General features: G+C 45.2%; 1 protein-coding gene and 1 pseudogene across 1 annotated transcript; one reads left to right on the top strand and one right to left on the bottom strand.

The window, feature by feature from the left end:
* LOC115141262 (intraflagellar transport protein 80 homolog) overlaps positions 1-24,182 on the top strand; it is a 94,241-nt pseudogene that overhangs the window by 57,935 nt on the left and 12,124 nt on the right.
* Positions 15,881-17,132, bottom strand: LOC115141726 (uncharacterized membrane protein C3orf80 homolog). The gene has a single exon (XM_029680882.2). It carries the CDS (start codon positions 16,773-16,775, stop codon positions 16,125-16,127), a length of 651 nt encoding a protein of 216 aa, XP_029536742.1. The 5' UTR covers positions 16,776-17,132; the 3' UTR covers positions 15,881-16,124.

Raw genomic sequence — 24,182 nt, 5'->3', positions numbered from 1 at the left:
AATCCAACACTGGGCCGCGCCGGAGATGCCCAACTCGGAGAGGGTGGAGAGGAGGATCTGATGGTTCACAGTATCGAAGGCAGCCGATAGGTCTAGAAGGATGAGAGCAGAGGAGAGAGAGTTAGCTTTAGCAGTGCGGAGCGCCTCCGTGATACAGAGAAGAGCAGTCTCAGTTGAATGACTAGTCTTGAAACCTGACTGATTTGGATCAAGAAGGTCATTCTGAGAGAGATAGCGGGAGAGCTGGCCAAGGACGGCACGTTCAAGAGTTTTGGAGAGAAAAGAAAGAAGGGATACTGGTCTGTAGTTGTTGACATCGGAGGGATCGAGTGTAGGTTTTTTCAGAAGGGGTGCAACTCTCGCTCTCTTGAAGAGCAGGCCAGATGGCTAACACCAGGCCTGCTGTCTCCCTGGCCCTGCCCCTACCCTACCCAGGAGTGGAGGGCTGCTGTCTCCCTGGCCCTGCCCCTACCCTACCCAGGAGTGGAGGGCTGCTGTCTCCCTGGCCCTGCCCCTACCCTACCCAGGAGTGGAGGGCTGCTGTCTCCCTGGCCCTGCCCCTACCCTACCCAGGAGTGGAGGGCTGCTGTCTCCCTGGCCCTGCCCCTACCCTACCCAGGAGTGGAAGCCTGCTGTCTCCCTGGCCCTGGCCCTACCCTACCCAGGAGTGGAGGGCTGCTGTCTCCCTGGCCCTGCCCCTACCCTACCCAGGAGTGGAGGGCTGCTGTCTCCCTGGCCCTGCCCCTACCCTACCCAGGAGTGGAGGCCTGCTGTCTCCTGGCCCTGCCCCTACCCTACCCAGGAGTGGAAGCCTGCTGTCTCCCTGGCCCTGGCCCTACCCTACCCAGGAGTGGAGGGCTGCTGTCTCCCTGGCCCTGCCCCTACCCTACCCAGGAGTGGAGGGCTGCTGTCTCCCTGGCCCTGTTCCTACCCTACCCAGGAGTGGAGGGCTGCTGTCTCCCTGGCCCTGCCCCTACCCTACCCAGGAGTGGAGGCCTGCTGTCTCCCTGGCCCTGCCCCTACCCTACCCAGGAGTGGAGGGCTGCTGTCTCCCTGGCCCTGTCCCTACCCTACCCAGGAGTGGAGGGCTGCGGTCTCCCTGGCCCTGCCCCTACCCTACCCAGGAGTGGAGGGTTGCTGTCTCCCTGGCCCTGCCCCTACCCTACCCAGGAGTGGAGGCCTGCTGTCTCCCTGGCCCTCCCCTACCCAGGAGTGGAGGGCTGCTGTCTCCCTGGCCCTGCCCCTACCCTACCCAGGAGTGGAGGCCTGCTGTCTCCCTGGCCCTGCCCCTACCCTACCCAGGAGTGGAGGGATGCTGTCTCCCTGGCCCTGCCCTACCCAGGAGTGGAGGCGTGCTGTCTCCCTGGCCCTGCCCCTACCCTACCCAGGAGTGGAGGGCTGCTGTCTCCCTGGCCCTGCCCCTACCTTACCCAGGAGTGGAGGGCTGCTGTCTCCCTGGCCCTGCCCCTACCCTACCCAGGAGTGTAGGGCTGCGGTCTCCCTGGTCCTGCCCCTACCCTACCCAGGAGTGGAGGCCTTCTGTCTCCCTGGCCCTGCCCCTACCCTACCCAGGAGTGGAGGGCTGCTGTCTCCCTGGCCCTGCCCCTACCCTACCCAGGAGTGGAGGGATGCTGTCTCCCTGGCCCTGCCCTACCCAGGAGTGGAGGCGTGCTGTCTCCCTGGCCCTGCCCCTACCCTACCCAGGAGTGGAGGGATGCTGTCTCCCTGGCCCTGCCCTACCCAGGAGTGGAGGCGTGCTGTCTCCCTGGCCCTGCCCCTACCTTACCCAGGAGTGGAGGGCTGCTATCTCCCTGGCCCTGCCCCTACCCTACCCAGGAGTGGAGGGTTGCTGTCTCCCTGGCCCTGCCCCTACCCTACCCAGGAGTGGAGGCCTGCTGTCTCCCTGGCCCTCCCCTACCCAGGAGTGGAGGGCTGCTGTCTCCCTGGCCCTGCCCCTACCCTACCCAGGAGTGGAGGGCTGCTGTCTCCCTGGCCCTGCCCCTACCCAGGAGTGGAGGCCTGCTGTCTCCCTGGCCCTGCCCCTACCCTACCCAGGAGTGGAGGGCTGCTGTCTCCCTGGCCCTGCCCCTACCCTACCCAGGAGTGGAGGGTTGCTGTCTCCCTGGCCCTGCCCCTACCCTACCCAGGAGTGGAGGGCTGCTGTCTCCCTGGCCCTGCCCCTACCCTACCCAGGAGTGGAGGGCTGCTCTGAGCCATGAGGTCTGAGCCCTCTCTAAAAGCTAGTTATTTATGATAAATGGTGTAATTAGCGGCCTGTAATTGCTAGCACATTGTGGGTTGCAGCAGAGCAAATCAGGGCCAGAGGGACCACAGAACCAGAGCCCTGGTCCCAGGGGAAACAGTCAACCCGAGAGGGGCCACGCGGGCTGGGGGGCCACAGATCAGTGAATGTGATTTCTCCTTATGGGTTCCCCCCACCATAGCGTGGTAACAACAGGCAGCGTGGGAACTCACTGTCACCCTTTGGAAGTGGGGTGTGTGTGTATCTCAATGTCTTGTCTCAGGTCTCAGTGTGTCAAATTTCTTTCCTCATTTCTGTGTGGTCTGTTCTATTGTCTCATGTCGGTCTTGTTGTCTCGTGTCTGTCCGGTTGTCTCGTGTCTGTCCGATTGTTTATTCAAATAAAATTTCATTTATCACATGCGCCGAATACAACAGGTGTAGTAGACCTTACAGTGAAATGTTTACTTACAAGACCCTAACCAACAAAGCAGTTTTAAGGAAGTACTTTTTTTTTTTAAGTAAGAGATAAGAATAACAAATTAATAAAGAGCAGCAGTAAATAACAATAGCGGGGCTATATACAGGGGGTACCGGTACAGAGTCAATGTGTGGAGGCACCTGTGTCGTGGTAATTATGTACATGGAGGTAGAGTTATTAAAGTGACTATGCATAGATAATAACAGAGAGTAGCAGCAGCGTAGAAGTGGGGGAGGCAATGAGTCTGGGTAGCCATTTGATTAGCTGTTCAGGAGTCTTATGGCTTGGGGGTAGAAGCTGTTTATAAGCCTCTTGGACCTAGACTTGGCGCTCCAGTACAGTCTATGACTAGGGTGGCTGGAGTCTTTGACAATTTTTAGGACGTTCCTCTGATACCGCCTAGTATAGAGGTCCTGGATGGCAGGAAGCTTGGCCTCGGTGATGTACTGGGCCCTACGCACTACCTTCTGTAGTGCCTTGCGGTTGGAGGCAGAGCAGTTGCCATACCAGGCAGTGAAGCAACCCGTCAGGATGCTCTTGATGGTGCAGCTTTAAAACCTTTTGAGGATCTGAAGACCCATGCCAAATCTTTTCAGTCTCCTGAGGCGGAATAGGTTTTGTCGTGCCCTCTTCACGACTGTCTTGGTGTGTTTGGACCATGTTAGTTTGTTGGTCATGTGGACGCCAAGGAACTTGAAGCTCTCAACCTGCTCCACTACAGCCCTGTCGATGAGAATGGAGGCGTGCTCGGTCCTCCTTTTCCTGTAGTCCACTATCATCTCCTTAGTCTTGATCACTTTGAGGGAGAGGTTGTTATGCTTGCACCCCACGGTCAGGTCTCTGACCTCCTCCCGAAAGGCTGTCTGATTGTTGTCGGTGATCAGGCTGTTGTGTCATCGGCAAACTTAATGATGGTGTTGGAGTCGTGCCTGGCCGTGCAGTCATGAGTGAACAGGGAGTACAGGAGCGGACTGAGCACGCACCCCTGTGCGGATGTGTTGTTATCTACCCTTACCACCTGGGGGCGGTTCGTCAGGAAGTCCAGGATCCAGTTGCAGAGGGAGGTGTTTAGGGGTGAAAGGGCAGTGTGGAGTGCAATAGAGATTGCATCATCTGTGGATTTGTTGGTGCGGTATGCAAATTGGAGTTGGTCTAGGGTTTCTGGGATAATGGTGTTGATGGGAGCCATGACCAGCCTTTCAAAGCATTTCATGGCTAGAGACGTGAGTGCTACAGGTCGGTATTCATGTAGGCAGGTTACCTTCGTGTTTTGGGTACAGGGACTATGGTGGTCTGCTTCCAGACTCAGACAGGGAGAGGTTGAAAATGTCAGTGAAGACACTTGCCAGTTGGTCAGTGCATGCTCGGAGTACACGTCCTGGTAATCCGTCTGGTCCTGTGGCCTTGTTGACCTGTTTAAAGGTCTTACTCACATGGGCTGCGGAGAGCGTGATCACACAGTCGTCTGGAACAGCTGATGCTTTCATGCATGTTTCAGTGTTACTTGCCTCGAAGCGAGCAAAGTTATTTAGCTTGTCTGGTAGGCTTGTGTCACTGGGCAGTGCTCAGCTGTGCTTCCCTTTGTAGTCTGTAATAGTTTGCAAGCCCTGCCACATCCGACGAGTGTCGGAGCCGGTGTAGTACGATTCAATCTTAGTCCTGTATTGACGCTTTGCCTGTTTGATGGTTCGTCGGAGGGCATAGCGGGATTTATTGTAAGCTTCCGGGTTAGAGTCTCGTTCCTTGAAAGCGGCAGCTCTACCCTTTAGCTCAGTGCGAATGTTGCCTGTAATCCATGGCTTCTGGTTTGGGTATGTACGTACAGTCGCTATGGGGACGACGTGCTCGATGCACTTATTGATAAAGCCAGTGACTGATGTGGTGTACTAGTCAATGCCATCGGAAGAATCCCGGAACATATTCCAGTCTATGCTAGCAAAACAGTCCTGTAGTTTAGCATCTGCTTCATCTGACCACTTTTTTATAGACCGAGTCACTGGTGCTTCCTGCTTAAATTTGAGCTTGTAAGCAGGAATCAGGAGGATAGAATTATGGTCAGATTTGCCAAATGGAGGGCGAGGGAGAGCTTTGTAAGCGTCTCTGTGTGTGGAGTATAGGTGGTCTAGAGTTTTTTTCCCTCTGGTTGCACATTTAACATGCTGATAAAAATGAGGTAAAACTGATTCAAGTTTCCCTGCATTAAAGTCTCCCGGCAACTAGGAGCGTCACCTCTGGATAAGCATTTTCCTGTTTTCTTATGGCGGTAGACAGCTGACTGAGTGCAGTTTTAGTGCCACCATCGGTTTGTGGTGGTATGTAGACAGCTACGGAAAATACAGAAACTCTCTAGGTAGATAGTGTGGTCTACAGCTTATCATGAGATACTCTTCCTCAGGTGAGCAAAACCTTGAGACTTCTTTAGATATCGTGCACCAGCTGCCGTTTAAATATATGCATCGGCCCCCGCCCCGTGTCTTACCAGAGGCTGCTGTTCTATCCTGCCGATAGGGTGTATAACCCGCCCGCTGTATGTTATTAATGTCGTCGTTCAGCCACAACTCAGTGAAACATAAGATATTACAGTTTTTAATGTCCCGTTGGTAGAACATACATGCTTTCAGTTCGTCCCATTTATTTTCTAGCGATTGAACGTTAGCTAGCAGGACGGATGGCAAAGGCAGATTAGCCACTCGTTGCCTGATCCTCACAAGGCACCCTGATCTCTTTCCGCAAAATCTTTGTTTCCTTCTTGAGCAAATTACATGGATGAGGGCCTGTTTGGGTGTTTGTAGTATATCCTCCCCATCCAACGTATTAAAGAAAAACTCTTTGTCCAATTCGAGGTGAGTAATCGCTGTTCTGATGTCCAGAAGCTCTTTTTGGTCATAAGAGACGGTAGCAGCAACATTACGGGGCGGCAGGTAGACTAGTGGTTAGAGCGTTGGGCCAGTAACTGAAAGATTGATAGATCGAATCCCTGAGCTGACAAGGTACAAATCTGTCATTCTGCTCCTGAACAAGGCAGTTAACCCACTGTTCCTAGGCCGTCATTATAAATAAGAATTTGTTCTTAACCTCTCTGCGCACAGAACCCGTTAGCGGGATGGAATTCGACAACATACGATGATCGCTACATAAATAGTCATAATAAACATTCATGAAAATACAAGTGTCTCACCTTTCGAAAGCCTAGAATCTTGCTAATCCAACTGCGTTGTCAGATTTAAAAAAGGATTTACTGCGAAAGAATACGATGCGATTATCTGAGGATAGAGCCCCATAAAAAACAACTATTTCAACCAGCACAGGCGTAACAACATCACAAACTGCAATAAAATAAATGGTTTACCTTTGACGATCTTCCTCTGTTTGCAATCCCAATGCTCATTGTTACACAATGAATGGTCTTTTGTTTGATCAAAACAATTTTATAGCCTAACACGAAACATTTTGTGAACCGCTTGTGTCGTGAATTCCGTCTCATTCCATTTTCGACGACACATTCGATGTAAATACACACACGAAACGTGACTTTTCCACTCATGTTTGGTTTCATTGCAATCAACTGGTTTGTTTGTAACACAACCAAAAAGATGGGTCATTTCGCGGGACTTATTGACTGAAAGAAACCGACAACAAGTAATGACATCATTGTGCACCAATGATATGACCGCTGTTTCGTTGATTGGCTGTATTTTAACCCAATGACCACGGATCGTCTTGAAATCTAGCTGGGTAGATAGCCAATGAGCTGAGGTAAACGGCAATATGTAATGTTTATGTGTTGGAAGACCAACTTGTGTCGTAAAGAGGGTCATTCGCCATTGAAGTTTCATTCCGGAAGGAGCAAAGCATGTTACGCACAGCGTTGTTTTGGTAAAGCGCATCTTCAGCTGTTTATATATAATTCAGTATGGCGACTAAGTCAGGGAAAGCTAAATCTAAGTCTAGATATACAGATGTACACAGAATTTTAGAAGAAATTGATCGGGAAAATGAGACAGAGATTGTTGGAGGACGATTCATTTAGCGATTCCCAAATGGAGGAATATTTTTTGAACAGAGAGGACATCGTTTTGGACTGGTAAGTTTTTCTCATGCCAATGCCGTTGTTTGAAATTAATAATATAAAATATTATTTGTGAAATGAAATAGCCTATTTGAGGCTGTTGAGGGGAGGGCAGGCCCACAACAATGGGCAAAGTGAAATGGAGACAGTAGATACAGCTGGTCTGTAGTAATATAATAAAGACTGTAGATCTAGCTGGTCTGTCATAATATAATAGAGACAGTAGATCTAGCTGAAATGTCATAATATAAATGAGACAGTAGATCTAGCAGGTCTATAATAATATATTCAACCTTATGTTCCCTGTACTCTATATATATCTGTTTATTATACCTGTTGATACAGGGCTCATGTGAAACTATTCTAACTGAACATTTTCTTACACAGTGACACTGACTCCGAATGGGAGCCCCCAGTGCCAAGGTGTCCATCCCCCACTGAAGCTGGTTCATCCAGCTCCTGCCACAAGTGGTGTTCATCTGCCCAAATGTATTTCTGCAGGCATGGATGTGCCTCAGGGCCAAAAGGGCACAGCATGGAGGTGTCGCTGTGTTCTTTGCAAAATGAAGTCCCCCATCACCTGCACCACATGCTTGGTGACCCTCTGCTTTACAGCAGAAAGAGACTGCTATGGCACCTGGCATCAGCAGCACAATATTGTGTAGAGGACTGAGGGTCTTCCAAATATTGAAAGTGTTATTTTGTAAATGTATACAGTGGGGCAAAAAAGTATTTAGTCAGCCACCAATTGTGCAAGTTCTCCCCCTTAAAAAGATGAGAGAGGCCTGTAATTTTCATCATAGGTACACTTCAACTATGACAGACAAAATGAGAAAAAAAAATCCAGAAAATCACATTGGGCGTCTCTTGGGCGTCAATTTGGGTAGACTGACGACACCGCTCGCACGACCGTTTTATGTGTGAATTAATTGTCAGAGTAGAGGACCTTGTGCATTTCAGGTAAAATAACAACTCAATGTTTATATCCCAGGACAAATGAGCTAGCAACAGCAAGCTAGCTAAATGGTAAGTGCAAGCTAGCTAGCTAAATTGTCATAAATGTTTAATGCTTTTCGACCTGTCCCCAAATTAATGTAATTGGTTCAGAGTTTGTTTTGATATTTAACCTGCGTGTCGTTATCGCGTTTGGTGTGGGGATGACAAAATAAATGTATGCAAGCTGGAGCATGCTCACAGCCGGGTTGGGTTCCGTGTCATCAAGGGAGAGCTGACAGTGCATTATAAACAATGAGCCTCATATATTGGCCAAAATAAACAGTAACACGGAACCCAAACTGACTGGTGTGTTAGAACTGACTTCTATTTTAGCCCTTATATTTTAGCCATTTTTTGCAGTTTTACTTTAGTACCTTGTTGAAAACAGGATGCATGTTTTGCATATTCTGTACATGCTTCCTTCTTTTCACTCTGTCATTTAGGTTAGTATTGTGGAATAACAACAATGTTGTTGATCCATCCTCAATTTTCTTCTATCACAGCCATTAAACTCTGTAACTATTTTAAAGTCACCATTGGCCTCATGGTGAAATCCCTGAGCGGTTTCCTTCCACTCTGGAAATTAAGTTAGGAAGGATACCTGTATCTTTGTAATGACTGTGTGTATTGATACACCATCCAAAGTGTAATTGATAACTTCACCATACTAAAAGGGATATTCAATGTCTGCTTTTTTAAATGTATTTTTAATAGGTGCCCTTCTTTGCAAGGCATTGGAAAACCTCCCTGGTCTTTGTGGTTGAATCTTTGTTTTAAATTCACTACTCAACCTGAGGGACCTTACAGATGATTGTATGTGTCGGGTACAGAGATGAGGTAATCATTCAAAAATCATGTTAAACACTATTGCACACAGAGTGAGTCCATGCACCTCATTGTGACTTGTTAAGCACATTTTTTACTCCTATTTAGGTTTGCCATAACAAAAGGGTTGGATACTTATTGGGTAAAGAAATTTCAGCTTTACATTTTTTATTAATTTGTACATAATTACACTTTGACATGATGGGGTATTGTGTGTAGGCCAGTGACACAAAATCTCAATTTAATCCATTTTAAATTCAGGCTGTAACACAACAAAATGTGGAAAAAGTTAAGGGGTGTGAATACTTCCTGAATGCACTGTATGGAAGAAGGAGCGTCACCACTTTAAATAGCCACCCCTCCTCCTTCCTCCCCCATTTCTGGTAAGGGTTTGGTCTTTCGTGGCCGTTTGGTGTGGTTTTTCCCGGAGTGGGAGGAGTGTTGTGGGGAAGTCCTGTCAGCCAGGTATGGAGGATTAGCCCCTTGTGGATACTTTTCATGGCACTGATTGTTGGTAACAGACGCACGCACACAACACACATAGACACACACATGCTGATAGACCTGTACACAAACAACCATACTGTACACAGTCACACAAACATGGGCAGCCCAGCAGTGTGACTAAATCCCCAGCCAGGCTCTAACAGTGAGCCAACACCACAATCTCTCCTCTGATTGGAGGATACTGGCCCATCTCTCTCTGACCAGCATTTAGTGGCTTTAGCAAAGGATGATTTTGTTGTTGTCTTCACAGTTTTATGGCCAATGTTGTTTTTCTTAATGAAGGATTCAGATGACAGGATGCATCAGGATGTTGTTCTGGGCTTTGCTTTCAACGATAATGTTGAGTGGCGTAGTTTGAGTGTGACTAAGAGTGAATGGGAGTGACATAGTGACATTATGTCTGTGTGCGTGTGTGCCTGCATGTTTGTCTAAGTACGTCTCCATGTCCTGAATGAGTATGATATCAGAATCACACACACGGAAGTCAGTTTACAGGGTGTGTGTGTGTGTGCCCTGCAGAGTGACACTAACGAGGCCTGTGTTGTGAGGATGAGCAGACTGGTAATGGGAAGAGTGTCCATGTGGAGACGCCAGTGTAATGGACCTCCCATCCCTCTAATAACACACAGCCCTCTTCTCTCAGTGCCCCGTCCCTTTAATGACCCAGGCGAGCAGGGCTAAGCTAGCCCCCCTGTGCAGGGCCTTGTGGTCAGGGCTGGGCCACGCGCTACGCCCCGGCGCCACCACCAGCCTGTCAGGCTGAGCAGCCCCCCGACAAATATCCCCATATCCCGGCTCACTGTCCCCTGGCACTCATGCCTGCTCCCTATCATGTGTGCGTTTGTTTGTGTGTGTGTGAGTGAGTGCGTGTGTGTATGCGTGCGTACGTGGTGTGTGTGTATAAGACCCATGTGGACACAGTGCAGGCCTACAGCCTGCAAGTTCCTGCAGGACTTTAGCAAGAAAGAGACCAACAAGAGGTTCATGCAGTACGCTGACAGGTTAGGATATGTCAACACTAACCAGCTGTAGTAGTAAAGACTTATTCTCTTTGAAACTAGACAGGATTTTGTTACAAGAGGTAATGTGCACTTTCTATCAAACTATGTCCCATTAGACTGACCCACTTCTCTAATCCCCCCTGATCAGGTGGAGGTGAACTGGGAAAAGATCCAGGTTAAGGAGAGAGAGAAGGCTGCCATCACCTCTGTCGGGAGCAGCTTGGCCTCTCGACTCTGACCCTTGACCCCACACCTCTGACCTCATCCAGGGGCCAAATGTACAACATATTTTCAAGTCGTCAGTTATCAAACATGGTTAGTGTTATTTTTGTGTTTGTGTTTTTTATAAAAAATATATTTTTACAATTTAACTTAAATGCCTTATTCTCTTAGAATGTACATATGTAGACGTTTAATAAATACATATTTATCAGATCGATCAACTCTGACTTATTTTTTTATCTCAACTGCTATTTCAATTCAATGCAGTCAGCCCCAGCCCAGTCCGTTTTAACTAGTAATCATAGGCTGCTCGAGGGACGGAGTGGTCTAAGGCACTGCATCGCAGTGCTAGAGGCGTCACTACAGATCCGGGGTCGATCCCAGGCTGTGTCGCAGCCGGCTGCGACTGGAAGAACCATGAGGCGGCGCACAATTGGCCCAGCGTCGTCCGGGTTAGGGGAGGGTGTGGCCAAACGGGATGTCCTTGTCTCATCACGTTCTAGCTACTCCTTGTGGCGGGCCCGGGCGCATGCACAGTGACTTCAGTTGTACAGTGTTTCCTCCGACACATTGGTGGGCTGGCTTCCAAGTTAAGCAAGCAGTGTGTCAAGAAGCAGTGTGGCTTGGCCGGGTCGTGTTTCGGAGGACGCATGGCTCTTGACCTTCGCCTCTCCCGAGTCCATATGGGCGTTGCAGCGATGGGACAAGACTGTTACTACAACCAATTGGATATTGCGAAAAAGGGGTAAAGAAAACCTTTTAAAAAAGAGTAATCATAGATATTTGTGTTTATATTAAGGCTTTTACATGTATTCTCTGTGGTGGTGGGAAACAGCTTCCTCCACTGACAGCGGTCCAGCCCATAATTTGCCATTACACCCTATCGATCTCCACTTCCAACACACACACTCAAACACAGCCCCAGTATGGAAGCCAGGAGCAGCAGGATAGATCCCTGTTATTCTGGTCTGGACACTGGCGCTCCTGGGTTCCTGATGGATACAGGATGATGGCTAATGGGCGCAGTAGAGGAGCAGTCTAGGGCTGCTTGTCATACACCATTACAGAGCCAGACTGAATCATTAAGTTCAGCCTCTCACACCCCTTTCTCTTCATGTCCTCTCTTTTTCTCTCTCTGTTTTTGTATCCTATCAATCCCCGTTCGCCCAGGTATTGTCCTAAGTGCAGGCTAGAATGAACTCCCTCCATCTTTCCCCAGCTAACTGCAGTCAGGCCGTTCTTGTCTAGAGTAAAGTTCAATAGAGGGGGACAGGTAGCTATGATGCCGGTGATAGTGTGGAAGCTCTCCAGTCATCTCTGACCCAAGAGGAGCAGCACTCTGTATCAGCCAGGAGTCAGGTTTCTCATGTGTTACCACCGGAAAACACACACCTCAACACACGTGTTCCCTGAACTCTTACATAAGTATGTTCAGACACACAGCACACAGATAACACACATACTGAATTGAATACGCTTTATCCAAACCATGCTGTTACTCCAAAGCTCAGACCCTGACGGGGCATAATGTAGGCTTTATGAGGAGCTTAATAATGCACATTGATCTGGCCGATGAGTGAGTCAATTGTAAGCTGGGGATGATTAGGTGGCGGTATGGGGGCCAGCTTGGGAATTTAGCCAGGACACCTGGGTTAACACTCCTCTGATAAGTGCCATGGGATCTTTAGGTACCACAGAGAGTCAGAACACCCGTTTAACATCTCATCCGTAAGACAGCACCCTACACAGGGCAATCATTTCCCTGGGGCTTTGGGATATTATTTTTTAGACCAGGGGAAAGGGTGCCTCCTACTGGCCCTCCAACACCACTTCCAGCAGCATCTGGTCTTCCATCCAGGGACCAACCCTGCTTAGCTTCAGAAGTAAGCCAGCAGTGGGATGAAGGGTGGTATGCTGGTGGCAGCAAGTCATGTCAGCAGTCTGTCTCATTGTATTCAGATCTCCTTCGAGGGACTCCTCAATGTGCAGAATAGCAGAGATTTACTCCATCTGATTAAACATTAATGCTGGGGATTCTAGAGGATTGGACCGTGCCCTAGGCCCCTGAACCCACAGCCTGAGTGCAGAGGACTTGTAGAGGCTGTCTCCACTGCAGAGAGTGAAAGTGAGAGAGAGAGAGAGAGCCTCAGAGCCAAAGATGCAAAAATATGATCTCTACTGTTAAATCACAAATTCCAGTAATACCATTATCTGTATTCTGACACTAAAACGTACTGTGATGTGTAATGTGTCTGCATCTTGTCTCATTCATCCATCAGTGGATTGAATGCTTTTTTGTGTAAACTCCTCTTATCCACCAATTTCCTCTGTGGAGGAAATCCATCAGTGTCCAACACAACAGGCCCGGCCCTGGCTGGACGGCATAGGATTACCCTCCAGTCAGACAGACTAGCTTTCCCATTATCGTGATCCATAACGGCCATGGTCAGAAACCCTATTGAAGATGATGGTATCATTGAGACTAGGAAGCCTGGCTAAAGCACATACACTATTTATCTGACATCACTCCTGTAACCCAAACTCCTAATGAGTATCCTTTAGTTTCTCATTGCTTATCCACTCTTATGCACTTCAGATAAACCAGTTCTTGGAGAGTTGGTGCATCTCAACAGTCCACTGTTCCACAGAAAGATTAATGATGACTTTTCTCGCCCAGCCTACTGTGGAGAGGATGTGGCTGTGCACAGAGGAGTAGTTTGTAAATGTAGAAATCTATTGCCCAATTCCAAATAGAACCCTACTCCTGTGCCATTTTCTGTGTAGATCTGAGAAGAATGGATAGGTAAGGTTTATAAAATATGGCCAAAAATGCCACCTAGTCTATCATAAGCTTAGCTGGACATAGCTACAGTTGAAGTCGGAAGTTTACATACACCTTAGCCAAATACGTATATACTCAGTTTCACAATTCTTGACATTTAATACTAGTAAAAATTCCCTGTCTTAGGTCAGTTAGGATCACCACTTTTATTTTAAGAACGTGAAATGGCAGAATAATAGTAGAGATAATGATTTATTTCAGCTTTTATTTCTTTCATCACATTCTCAGTGGGTCAGAAGTTTACATACACTGAATTAGTATTTGGTAGCATTACCTTTAAATTGTTTAACTTGGGTCAAACGTTTTGGGTAGCCTTCCACAAGCTTCCCACAATAAGTTGGGTGAATTTTGGCCCATTCCTCCTGACAGAGCTGGTGTAACCGAGTCAGGTTTTTTCTGCCTCCTTGCGCGCACACACGTTGTCAGTTCTGCCCACAAATGTTCTATAGGATTTAGGTCAGGGCTTTGTGATGGCCACTCCAATACCTTGACTTTGTTGTCCTTAAGCCATTTTGCCACAACTTTGGAAGTATGCTTGGGGTCATTGTCCATTTGGAAGACCCATTTGCGACCAAGCTTTAACTTCCTGACTGATGTCTTAAGATGTTGCTTCAATATATCCACATAATTGTCCTACCTCATGATGCCATCTATTTTGTGTAGTGCACCAGTCCCTCCTGCAGCAAAGCACCCCCACAACATTATGCTGCCACCCCCGTGCTTCACAGTTGGGATGGTGTTCTTCGGCTTGCAAGCCTCCCCATTTTTCCTCCAAACATAACGATGGTCACTATGGCCAAACAGTTCTATTTTTGTTTCATCAGACCAGAGGACATTTCTCCAAAAAGTATGATCTTTGTCCCCATGTGCAGTTGCAAACCGTAGTCTGGCTTTTTTTATGGCGTTTTTGGAGCAGTGGCTTCTTCCTTGCTGAGCGGCTTTTCAGGTTATGTCGATATAGGACTGGTTAAATGTTATGTAAATGTTAAATGTTTTTACTGTGGATATAGATACTTTGTACCTGTTTCCTCCAACATCTTCACAAGGTCCTTTGCTGTTATTCTGGGATTGATTTGCACTTTTCGCACCAAAGTACGTTCATCTGTAGGAGAAGGAACAGAACGCGTCTCCTCCCTGAGCGGTATGACGGCTACGTGGTCCCATGGTGTTTATACTTGCTTACTATTGTTTGTACATATGAATGTGGTACCTTCAGGCGTTTGTAAATTGCTCCTAAGGATGAACCAGACTTGTGGAGGTCTACAGTCTTTTTTCTGAGGTCTTGGTTGATTTCTTTAGATGTTCCCATGATGTCAAGCAAAGAGGCACTGAGTTTGAAGGTTGGCCTTGAAATACATCCACAGGTACACCTCCAATTGACTCAAATGATGTCAATTAGCCTATCAGAAGCTTCTAAAGCCATGACATCATTTTATGGAATTTTCCAGGCTGTTTAAAGGCAAAGTCAACTTAGTGTATGTAAACTTCTGACCCACTGGAATTGTGATACAGTGAATTATAAGTGAAATTTGTCTGTAAACAATTGTTGGAAAAAAGTAGTTGTCCTAACCGACTTGCCAAAACTATAGTTTGTTAACAAGAAATTTGTGGAGTGGTTGAAAAATGAGTTTTAATGACTCCAACCTAAGTGTATGTAAACTTCCCGACTTCAACTGTATATTATTTCTGGTTCCTGGACTACAGATCGATTTAGAATTGAGCATTAAGATATTGAAATGTACCTGCCTGCTAACTGGTCTGGGCAACAGACAGACAGACAGACACAGGTAAGTATGACAGATCAATCAATAAACAGACAAGGGTGTAATCTCTGTTCACTGATCTCTCCTGTATTCCGGCTATCTCAGTCTGCAGCTCCAGCTTTATGTCTGCCAGCTTAGCTCTTTATTTACTGCTGTCTATTCTATACTTCTGTCTTTATGACTTTATTGTCTATCAGTCATCTTCCTGCCTTTTTCCATGCAAGGCATGTCTGTATTCAAGTGCTCTAATGCCGATGATGGTGAATGATTTGTCATTCAACTATGGTCACTACATCAAAGATAAACTATCAGAGGTGGTCTGCTCACTCACATAGTAACTAGACCTTGGATCAGTATTTAGGATCATCATCATCTCTCATTGAGGAGGGAGGGAGGAGATAGTGTTCATGCTGCAGTGTGTGTGAGCTGAGCTCTCTGATACATTGGATAAAAGCACTTGCTGATGTAACAACATGTCAGGCATAGCTTATGTAGATGTGTTGGAGAGTATTTGTATTCATTTCATGGTGTGACTAGTCTATTACTTTTGAATCCCCACTAGGCTACTGAAAACTGCACTAGGTGATTCTCGTAGACCCAGCCTGTGACCTGGGGAGAGTTGTGATATGAAGAAAAGAAAAAAAAACATTTCCAATTCTCGCATGCATATTAATACACAGTTGTACATGTGTGGAAAAAGGACAAATACTATTATATGAGATGATTTCTAGGATATAGATATACGAATGAATAGACGTCTTTCAGGCCCAGCAGACTCCAACTCATTCTCAGCCTGTTCATCTCATAAAGGAAAATATGGAGGAGAAAGCCAACTGTCTCACGGTGCCTTTGGAAATGGAACCGTTCAGCAAAACTTAATGTGATTGTACTGGGGCCAAATTAGCTGCCTGTCAATACACAAAAGAGTGCCAATTATAGCAGCCATATCTCTTTTATTGTCTCCGTTTCTCATACCAAGTCTTAATTTGCATACAAAAGGGGAATCATCCACCCAATCATATAAAACTCACGTCATTGACCAAATTGCCAGTTCATATTATTTTCAACATTCATTGCAACAGATTGTAATTGCACTTGTTATAATATAGCCTGTAAGTCTCTCCTTTAGTTCATAATAAAATAACAATTCTTAAATTGGATAGTCCATCACATTTAGTCAGACAGAATTCCGTGACGCGCGTGTGTTCTGTCCTGAAGTGTCCTGTCCCTCTTCTCTGGGTATCGGTCCTCCCCGCGTCCCTCGGTCCGCAGCAGGCTCCTCCGACTGGACCAGTAAATTATCATCCGACTGGTCTCTGCGCACCTCCTGCATGGTCTCTTCGTAGGTCGGCAGGTACTTCACCTCATCATATGCGGGTAGCAGCACTGGCGAGGTGAAGTCCCCAAAACTGTATTCGGGGTACCGGTCCAGTAGGGAGTCCTGGGACGCGGTGGCGTGTCCGTGGAAGAGAGAGGGCTCCTCGGGGTGTTCTGGGTGGGGGTGTCGGCGCGGGCGCGGGCAGATAATCCGCTGGATGAAGTAGCCCATTGCGAAAAGGAGCAGCAGGATCAGGATGCCCGATAGTTTGCGCGTCACCCAGCCCACGTTGTCGAAGAATATATGCAGTGGGAGCTTGCAGCAGCGCACCATGGAACTCGCGCTACCGTTGCCGGTAACGGTAGGGGGACAGCACTGCTGGCCCTCAACGCACTGCACGTCCCCACAGCGGCGGAGCGCGTGGCAGGAGGAAATCACGACCGCGGACAGAAAGGTGATGCTGTATATGCACGTTCTGCTGCCGGTGGCTAGATTAAACATTATGTCCATTTACTAGTCGGTTCGTCCGGTTAGGATAGACCTGTGCGTCCGTGCGTGCCTGCCGTCTGGTTCCTCTTTTGGTGAGAAAGAGTCCACAGCAGTTTTAGCTACTATGCTGCCTGTTTGTTCCAATCTCTTCCTTCATTCGCTCTCCGGAGACAGCTACTGCAGAATAATATAGACACCAGCGCCTCCGGTTCTGCGAGTGAGACGAGTAGCCTCTTCTACAGGGTGTGAGTGCGCGGGACAAGACCACCAGTAAGCAAAATGACGTATTTTTCAGACGTTGAAGTCAGGTGCATTCTAGGTGCTGAGTGAAAGGTGAAAAACGTATTTTCCGGTTGTCGAAAATATGTATTTTCTATCCGTTAAATAAGTATTTTGGGGATGTTGAAATCCAGTGCATTTTAAGTGCTGAAACAAAAGTGAAAATATGTATTTTTGGAATTTTCCAGATGTAAAAAAATATGTATGTTCCAGATGTTGAAAATACAACATTAGCAGCAGCAAATTCTATGGACAAATTTCAACTGCACATACAGTGCATTTGGGAAGTTTTCAGACCCCTGACTTCTTCCACATTTTGTTACATTACAGCCTTGTTCTATAATTGATTAAATTGATTTCCCCCTCACTAATCTACACACAATACCCCAAAATGAAAACGCAAAATCGGGTTTGTAGACATTTTTGCAAATTTATAAAAAATAAAAAACATACCTTATTTACATAAGAATTCAGATCCTTTGCTATGAGATTTGAAATTGAGCTCAGGTGCATCCTGTTTCCATAGATCATCCTTGAGATGTTTCTACAATTAGTTTGGAGTCTACCAGTGGTAAATTTAATTGATTGGACATGATTTGGAAAGGCACACACCTGTCCATATAAGGTCCCATGGTTGACAGTGGATGTCAGAGCAAAAACCAAGCCATGAGGTCGAAGGAATTGTAGTAGAGCTCCGAGACAGGATTGTGTCGAGGCACAGGGCTAGGGATGGGTACCAAGAAATGTCTGCAACATTGAAGGTCCCCAAGAACACAGTGGCCTCCATCATTCTTAAATGGAAGAAGTTTGGAAACACCAAGTCTCTTCTGCAGAAGGACAACCATCTCTGCAGCACTCCACCAATCAAGCCTTTATGGTAGAGTGGCCAGACAGAAGCCACTCTTCAGTAAAAGGCACATGACAGCCTGCTTGTAGTTTTCCAAAAGGCACCTAAAGGACTCTTGGACCATGAGAAACAAGATTCTCTGGTCTGAAGAAACCAAGATCGAACTTTTTGGCCTGAATGCCAAGGGTCACGTCTGAAGGAAACCTGGCACCATCCCTACAGTGAACTAGTCATAGATGTCTAGGCTATGTTTCACAAGTTTGAACATCACAGTACAGTACGGCACAGTTCACTACAGTAGAGCACAGTACGGTATGGTACAGGATTGTAGAGTTTTATTCAGTAGAGTAGACTACAGTAGAGTTCAGTATAGTTACAGAGTAGTTTAATACAGTAGTGTACAGTACAGTATGGTTTAATTAATTAGAGTACAGTACAGTAGAGTTTAATTCAGTAGAGTAGAGTACATTAGAGTAAAGTAGGATACAATAGAGTACACAATACTTTACTATTATTTACTTTACTATTATTTACTTTATTTACTATATTCTACTGAATTGTACTGTACTCTACTGTACTATACTATGTACTGTAATGTAGGCCTACTGTACTCTGCTGTGCTCTACTGTACTCCATTGTGCTGTACTGTTCTGTCCAAACTTGTGAAACATAGATGTCTATGATTGGCTCAGATTTGGACAGGACCAAATCTGAACAAATTGTAGACGTCTTTGTTTGCGCCAAATCAAGTCCGGTCCGGACCAAATCTGAACCAATTATAGATGTCTATGTTTGGGCCAAATCTAGGCCGGTCCAGACCGGACAAAATCTGAATCATAGATGTGTGGGGTAAGATTAGCTCAATCATTGCAGGTTCTGAAGAGCAAAAGTGTGTAAAGGGTTTTGTCCCAGCCCAGCTCTAATACCTGACTTAAATAATCAACATATTGAATCACGGTGATAGGCTATGATTTGTATTCGGGTATGAGCTGGTCTGGAACAAAAGCTTATTCACACCCCTACATATCAAATCTGGAGATGGACACCCTTTTAAGTAATTATTCTGTACTATGGGTACAATCGGTGGGATTCATTTAGATGGTATTGATATACAGTTGAAGTCGGAAGTTTACATACACCTTAGCCAAATACATTTAAACTCAGTTTTTCACAATTCCTGACATTTAATCCTAGTATAAAATCCCTGTCTTAGGTCAGTTAGGATCACAGTGGGTCCCAGTGGGTCAGAAGTTTAAATACACTCAATTAGTATTTGGTAGCATTGCCTTTAAATTGTTTAACTTGGGTGAAACGTTTCAGCAAAGCACCCCCACAACATGATGCTGCCACCCCTGTGCTTCACGGTTGGGATGGTGTTCTTCAGCTTGCAAGACTCCCCCTTTTTCCTTCAAACATAACGATGGTCATTATGGCCAAACAATTCTATTTTTGTTTCATCAGACCAGAGGACATGTCTCCAAAAAGTATGAGCTTTGCCCCCATGTGCAGTTGCAAACCGTAGTCTGGCTTTTTATGGTGGTTTTGGAGCAGTGGCTTCTTCCTTGCTGAGCGGCCTTTCAGGTTATGTCGATATAGGACTCATTTTACTTTGGATATAGATACTTCTGTACCTGTTTCCTCCAGCATGGAGGTCTACAATTTTGGGCTGATTTATTTTGATTTTATCATGATGTCAAGCAAAGAGGCACTGAGTTTGAAGATAGGTCTTGAGTTACATCCACAGGTACACCTCCAATTGACTCAAATGATGTAAATTAGCCTATCAGAAGCTTCTAAATGACATCATTTTCTGGAATTTTCCAAGCTGTTTAAAGGCACAATCAACTTAGTGTATGTAAACTTCTGGCCCACTGGAATTGTGATACAGTGAAATATAAGTGAAATCTGTCTGTAAACAATTGTTGGAAAAATTACTTGTCATGCACAAAGTAGATGTCCTAACAGACTTACCAAAATATATTTTCTTAACAAGAAATTTGTGGAATGGTTGAAAAACGAGTTTTAATGACTCCAACCTAAGTGTACGTAAACTTTCGACTTCAACTGTATAACACATGCTCCACTCTCAATTTGAAGTTGAACTAGTTGACTGATGCCAAGGCAGTGGCTGCTAAGGAAGCAACTGTGGACCAGAAGACTGCAGCGAAGGCAGCACTGGTCCACACCTGCCTTGTCTGTCAGGTGAGTAGTATTGGTTGGTACTATGTATGCCTAGTTTATTATTTGTTTTAACCAGTGGAGGCTGGTGGGACGAGTTATAGGAGGATGTGCTCATTGCTATGACTGGACTGGAACGGTATCAAACATATGGAAACCACATGTTTGACTCTGTTCCAATATTCCTTTCCAGCCATTACAATGAGCCCATCCTCTTATAGCTCCTCCCACCAGCATCCTCTGGTGTCAAATTTGAATTCAATCTAATCCACAGATTAACTTCCTACATTTTGTACTTGACCTTTATAGATGCAGACCAGAAGACATTCAAGCAGAACTTTGAGAGCAAGCATCCCAAGTCTCCAATTGTCCCAATACTGGTTGATGTGCAGACCTAAGTGACCACACACACTGAAATGGACCTACAGCTTGGGTAAGATTCTTCTATCATTCACACACAGTAGACATAGTGTAAACCGCCATGTTGTCAACAAAAGGCTGTCCTCAATGCTTAAGTTGTATTTGGTATGGCTTCATTTCTGGAAATGCTGTGATCACTCATTGCCTTTAAAGTTGTGATTCACAGACACACAATGACCACGATTTGAATGCTGCAACTGAGACGGCATGAGGGACACACAGAGACCCTGTGTATGACTGGATATTTGTGACAATGACCTAAAACGGCTGCAGAAGCACACCAGCCCCCATTTTGTTTATTCCACAACTAAGCATCCCTCTAGCTACTTTTTTTTCACCAGTGTAATACTGTCCTGCTTATTTTGTGGTTCAGACTGAATGCAGTGGTACATGTTCTGCTCACAACTGACATCAGCAATATGGGCCTGTTACATTGACAAGAAGGGTGTTGATATAATAGCTGCGTTCAGGCATGGCTTTCTTGTTTTGAGTCTATTGAGTGTGTTTCTTATTCTGCTGGAGTTGACCTAGTATTTTATATTAAACCTACATTACATATCCAGTTGTTTCTCCATTTGTATCTCACCCACCAAAAATCACAATATCCTGTTTTACAGGTTGTGTTATTTGTGCTGGTTTAATTCCTAAAATGGAAAATAAGAAGAATCTGTGGCTCTCTGATAGTAATACGAGTTCACATGGTGATCTTCGATGTCCCAGGTTTGTAGCATTGATTAATAAATAATTTAATCTTTACTTCAAGTCAGATGTTTATATGTTATGTATGAAAGGCATATGTATGCATTGTTTAGTATTTTTGTTTATTAACATGTCATTGTTGGAGTTTAGGTGTTTGACGTGATTGATGGGTGACTAGATGCATTCTTGTCAAAAAAATATGCTTATTCATGATAATGGATACATTCTGCAATGAGTTAATCTGGCTTTGAATCTGCAACAGAACATGGCAACGAGTTAGTTATGAATAGCTTTAATACAGCAGTGGATTCTGACACCATGAAGGGAAGTAGATTTCACTTCATTCATATAGTTGGCAGAAATTATAAGGGATTAAATAAAGACCTCCGCTGGCTGAAGGAGAAGAGGATATGGTCAAATAAGGGTATGTTGCTAATATCATGTAGGTGGGTAGCTAGCTACTAAAATAATAATATTCATGGCACAATGTAAATATCTGACTGCTACTAGGATGGTATTCTATACAAGACAGAAGACCTAATGCATAAATAAACCAGCACATATGAGTTTCTATTTTCATTGTTCATTTTGGATCAAGGTGGCAAGCTAGCTGACAGCAAAGGTGTCAGCTAGAGATGACGTGCAGGAGCTTGCAGAGATTTGTAGTCTTGCATGTTTTCTACTTTGATGCTAATTAGCATTTTCGAATCTGAGAGGAAATAGAGACAAATATATTGATAAAAGTAAACTTGTCCGTGAGAGATTTACACAGTTATCAAAATGTCACACCAGTGAAAGCCTACATGAAACACAGACCTTGTTTGAAGTGGTTCTAAAATCCCCTATGGGAAAAATGAAAGGTGAAAAAACATTTAGAACAATTTCCTTGTTTGACAGCTAGGTTATATGGGTATTATGATGTGTCCACTGTGGTGCTCTATTCCTATGGGGGAAATTAATGGAGAAAAAAATGGGTTTTGGGATAAACTTCAAAAATAAGGTGTGAGGTTAACACAGGCTTAGGAGATCTTATCTGTTTTGTTAATATCAGTCAGTTAACATGGCCTTTATGAATTATGAAGCCTTTATTTGCTTTTTTGATTACATAAATGCTTCAGAATTCACAAGAGGTGACGTTAGCTGATGAAATTTATCTCATAGAACAAAACGTATAAGATCTCCAATGCCTGTGTTTACCACAGACCTTATTTCCCAAAATAACTAATTTCATGTTCCTGTAGGCTTTGTCCAACGAACCATAGTGGAATTAGTGCCTACAAAAAGACGGCATTATTATTGCTCTCTATTAAAACCAGTAGATAATGATAGCGCTGACGTCATCCAAGCATTCCTATGTAAAACTCCCGATGGCGCATGATGCTGGAAGCATTGAATTTGAAGCACATTTTTAAAATATATTTATATTATTATTACATTTCTAATTACAATACATAAACTACAAAACATAGGACATCACAACATGTATATTTTCTCTAAAGAAACATCAAATAACACTAAAGTAAATATAAAAAATAAATAAAATAAAAAATTAAACACGTTAATTTAGTTTCAAAAGTTAAAGTACCTCCAATAAAATAAATAGAATAAGGTCAGGGCTGAGTGGGGCTGAATGACACCCCAAAAAATGCTAAAGATCATGGTGAAAGTGGCTGTAACTAGCAAAGGATCATGGTCGATGTAGTCGTTTTCATTGTGCCTGAGAGAGTCAAACGGGAGACTTTTTTTGTTTGGACGTTCTGTCGATTGTTATTTACATCGGCTTTCTAGGCAGACCAGGGCTTTTGGTACCGCTAGCAGACCAGCAGAGCTCCTGACTTCAAGCTCCAGACCAGACACCGGGGGCCTGGTCTGCCCACACTCATTGCTTGCTCCACCGCAGTTCACCAGCTGATGTAGGCTGTGTTTGCCAGGTGGGACACAACCTTCCCACTGCTGAACAGAACTGCGCTGTGCATCGGTTCTGCTAATATTATTTGTGCTTATCACTGAAAAGCTTTAAATCTCTCCAAAAACTTGTCCAGTCCACCTGGTCAGATTCTAGTCACAGAGAATTTTGTCTCGTCTCGTTTTAGTCAACTGAAATTAAATCATTTTATTCCCGGACTAATATTTTTGTCACTATTTTTGTTGTTGAAATTAACACTGTTAATGTGTTCACCTGAAACTCCATAAGAGGGAGTTGGACCTGGTACAAGATACATTTTCTGTACTTTGCACTGCATCCCACGGTGACAGACCATTCTCTCAGCGACTGAATGGGCATGGAGAGTCACTGTGCTCCTCCCTTAACCCGTGAGTCTGTTACTTCACTTGATACAGGTGTTCATTAGCTATCAGTTCCATTGTTTCCTGTAGTTTTTATAGTCTCTGAACTTGTGGCCTTTATTTTCTGTTTTGCTGTAGCATAAACGCTGCAAGTGGAGATCAGACTGTGGCTCAAAGGAAATCAATTGGGTTTATGAACAGAAGCTTACTCCAAAAGGCCATTGAGGACATTGTCAGTCACTTGACCTACCTCCCAGCCTCCCATCTACAGAGTGCATCTTGGGTGGTGGTGGAAATTGTCACCAGTCTGATTCTTAGCATTGGAGCCAACCCTGCAGACTCCTCTGAGGAAGAGGGATACACCAGCATTGCATGGTCAACCTGATTATGTGGGTGGTGATGTCTGTGCTGCAGGACCTGGCTGGTACTCTGCACTTCACAGATGCTTTCATTGATACAAAGCAGCTGCAGATCCTCTTCTCCAGGCCTGTGGGATTCAGGATTGTGAGCTCTATACTTAATGACCTGCTGAGTGTGGCTGGTGGCCCCATTGCCTTGAGAAAAGCCTTGAGTGCCGGAGATAGCAAAGTTACCGAAACTGTCATGAAAGCTGATCTCTCTAAGTGTCAATTAGCTTATCACATGTAGCCACAAGACTAGACCCTCCTCCTGTGTAAACCTTTGTTATATACAGAACTCCCGAGACACACCTTGGCAGT

Source organism: Oncorhynchus nerka, linkage group LG14 (assembly GCF_034236695.1).
Source record: "Oncorhynchus nerka isolate Pitt River linkage group LG14, Oner_Uvic_2.0, whole genome shotgun sequence".
Classification (NCBI taxonomy): Eukaryota; Metazoa; Chordata; class Actinopteri; order Salmoniformes; family Salmonidae; genus Oncorhynchus; species Oncorhynchus nerka.
This window is presented reverse-complemented; position numbering and strand designations above follow the sequence as displayed.

Excerpts from the sequence above, each read along its gene's own strand:
- LOC115141726 (XM_029680882.2), bottom strand. The coding sequence starts at position 16,775 with ATGGACATAATGTTTAATCTAGCCACCGGCAGCAGAACGTGCATATAC.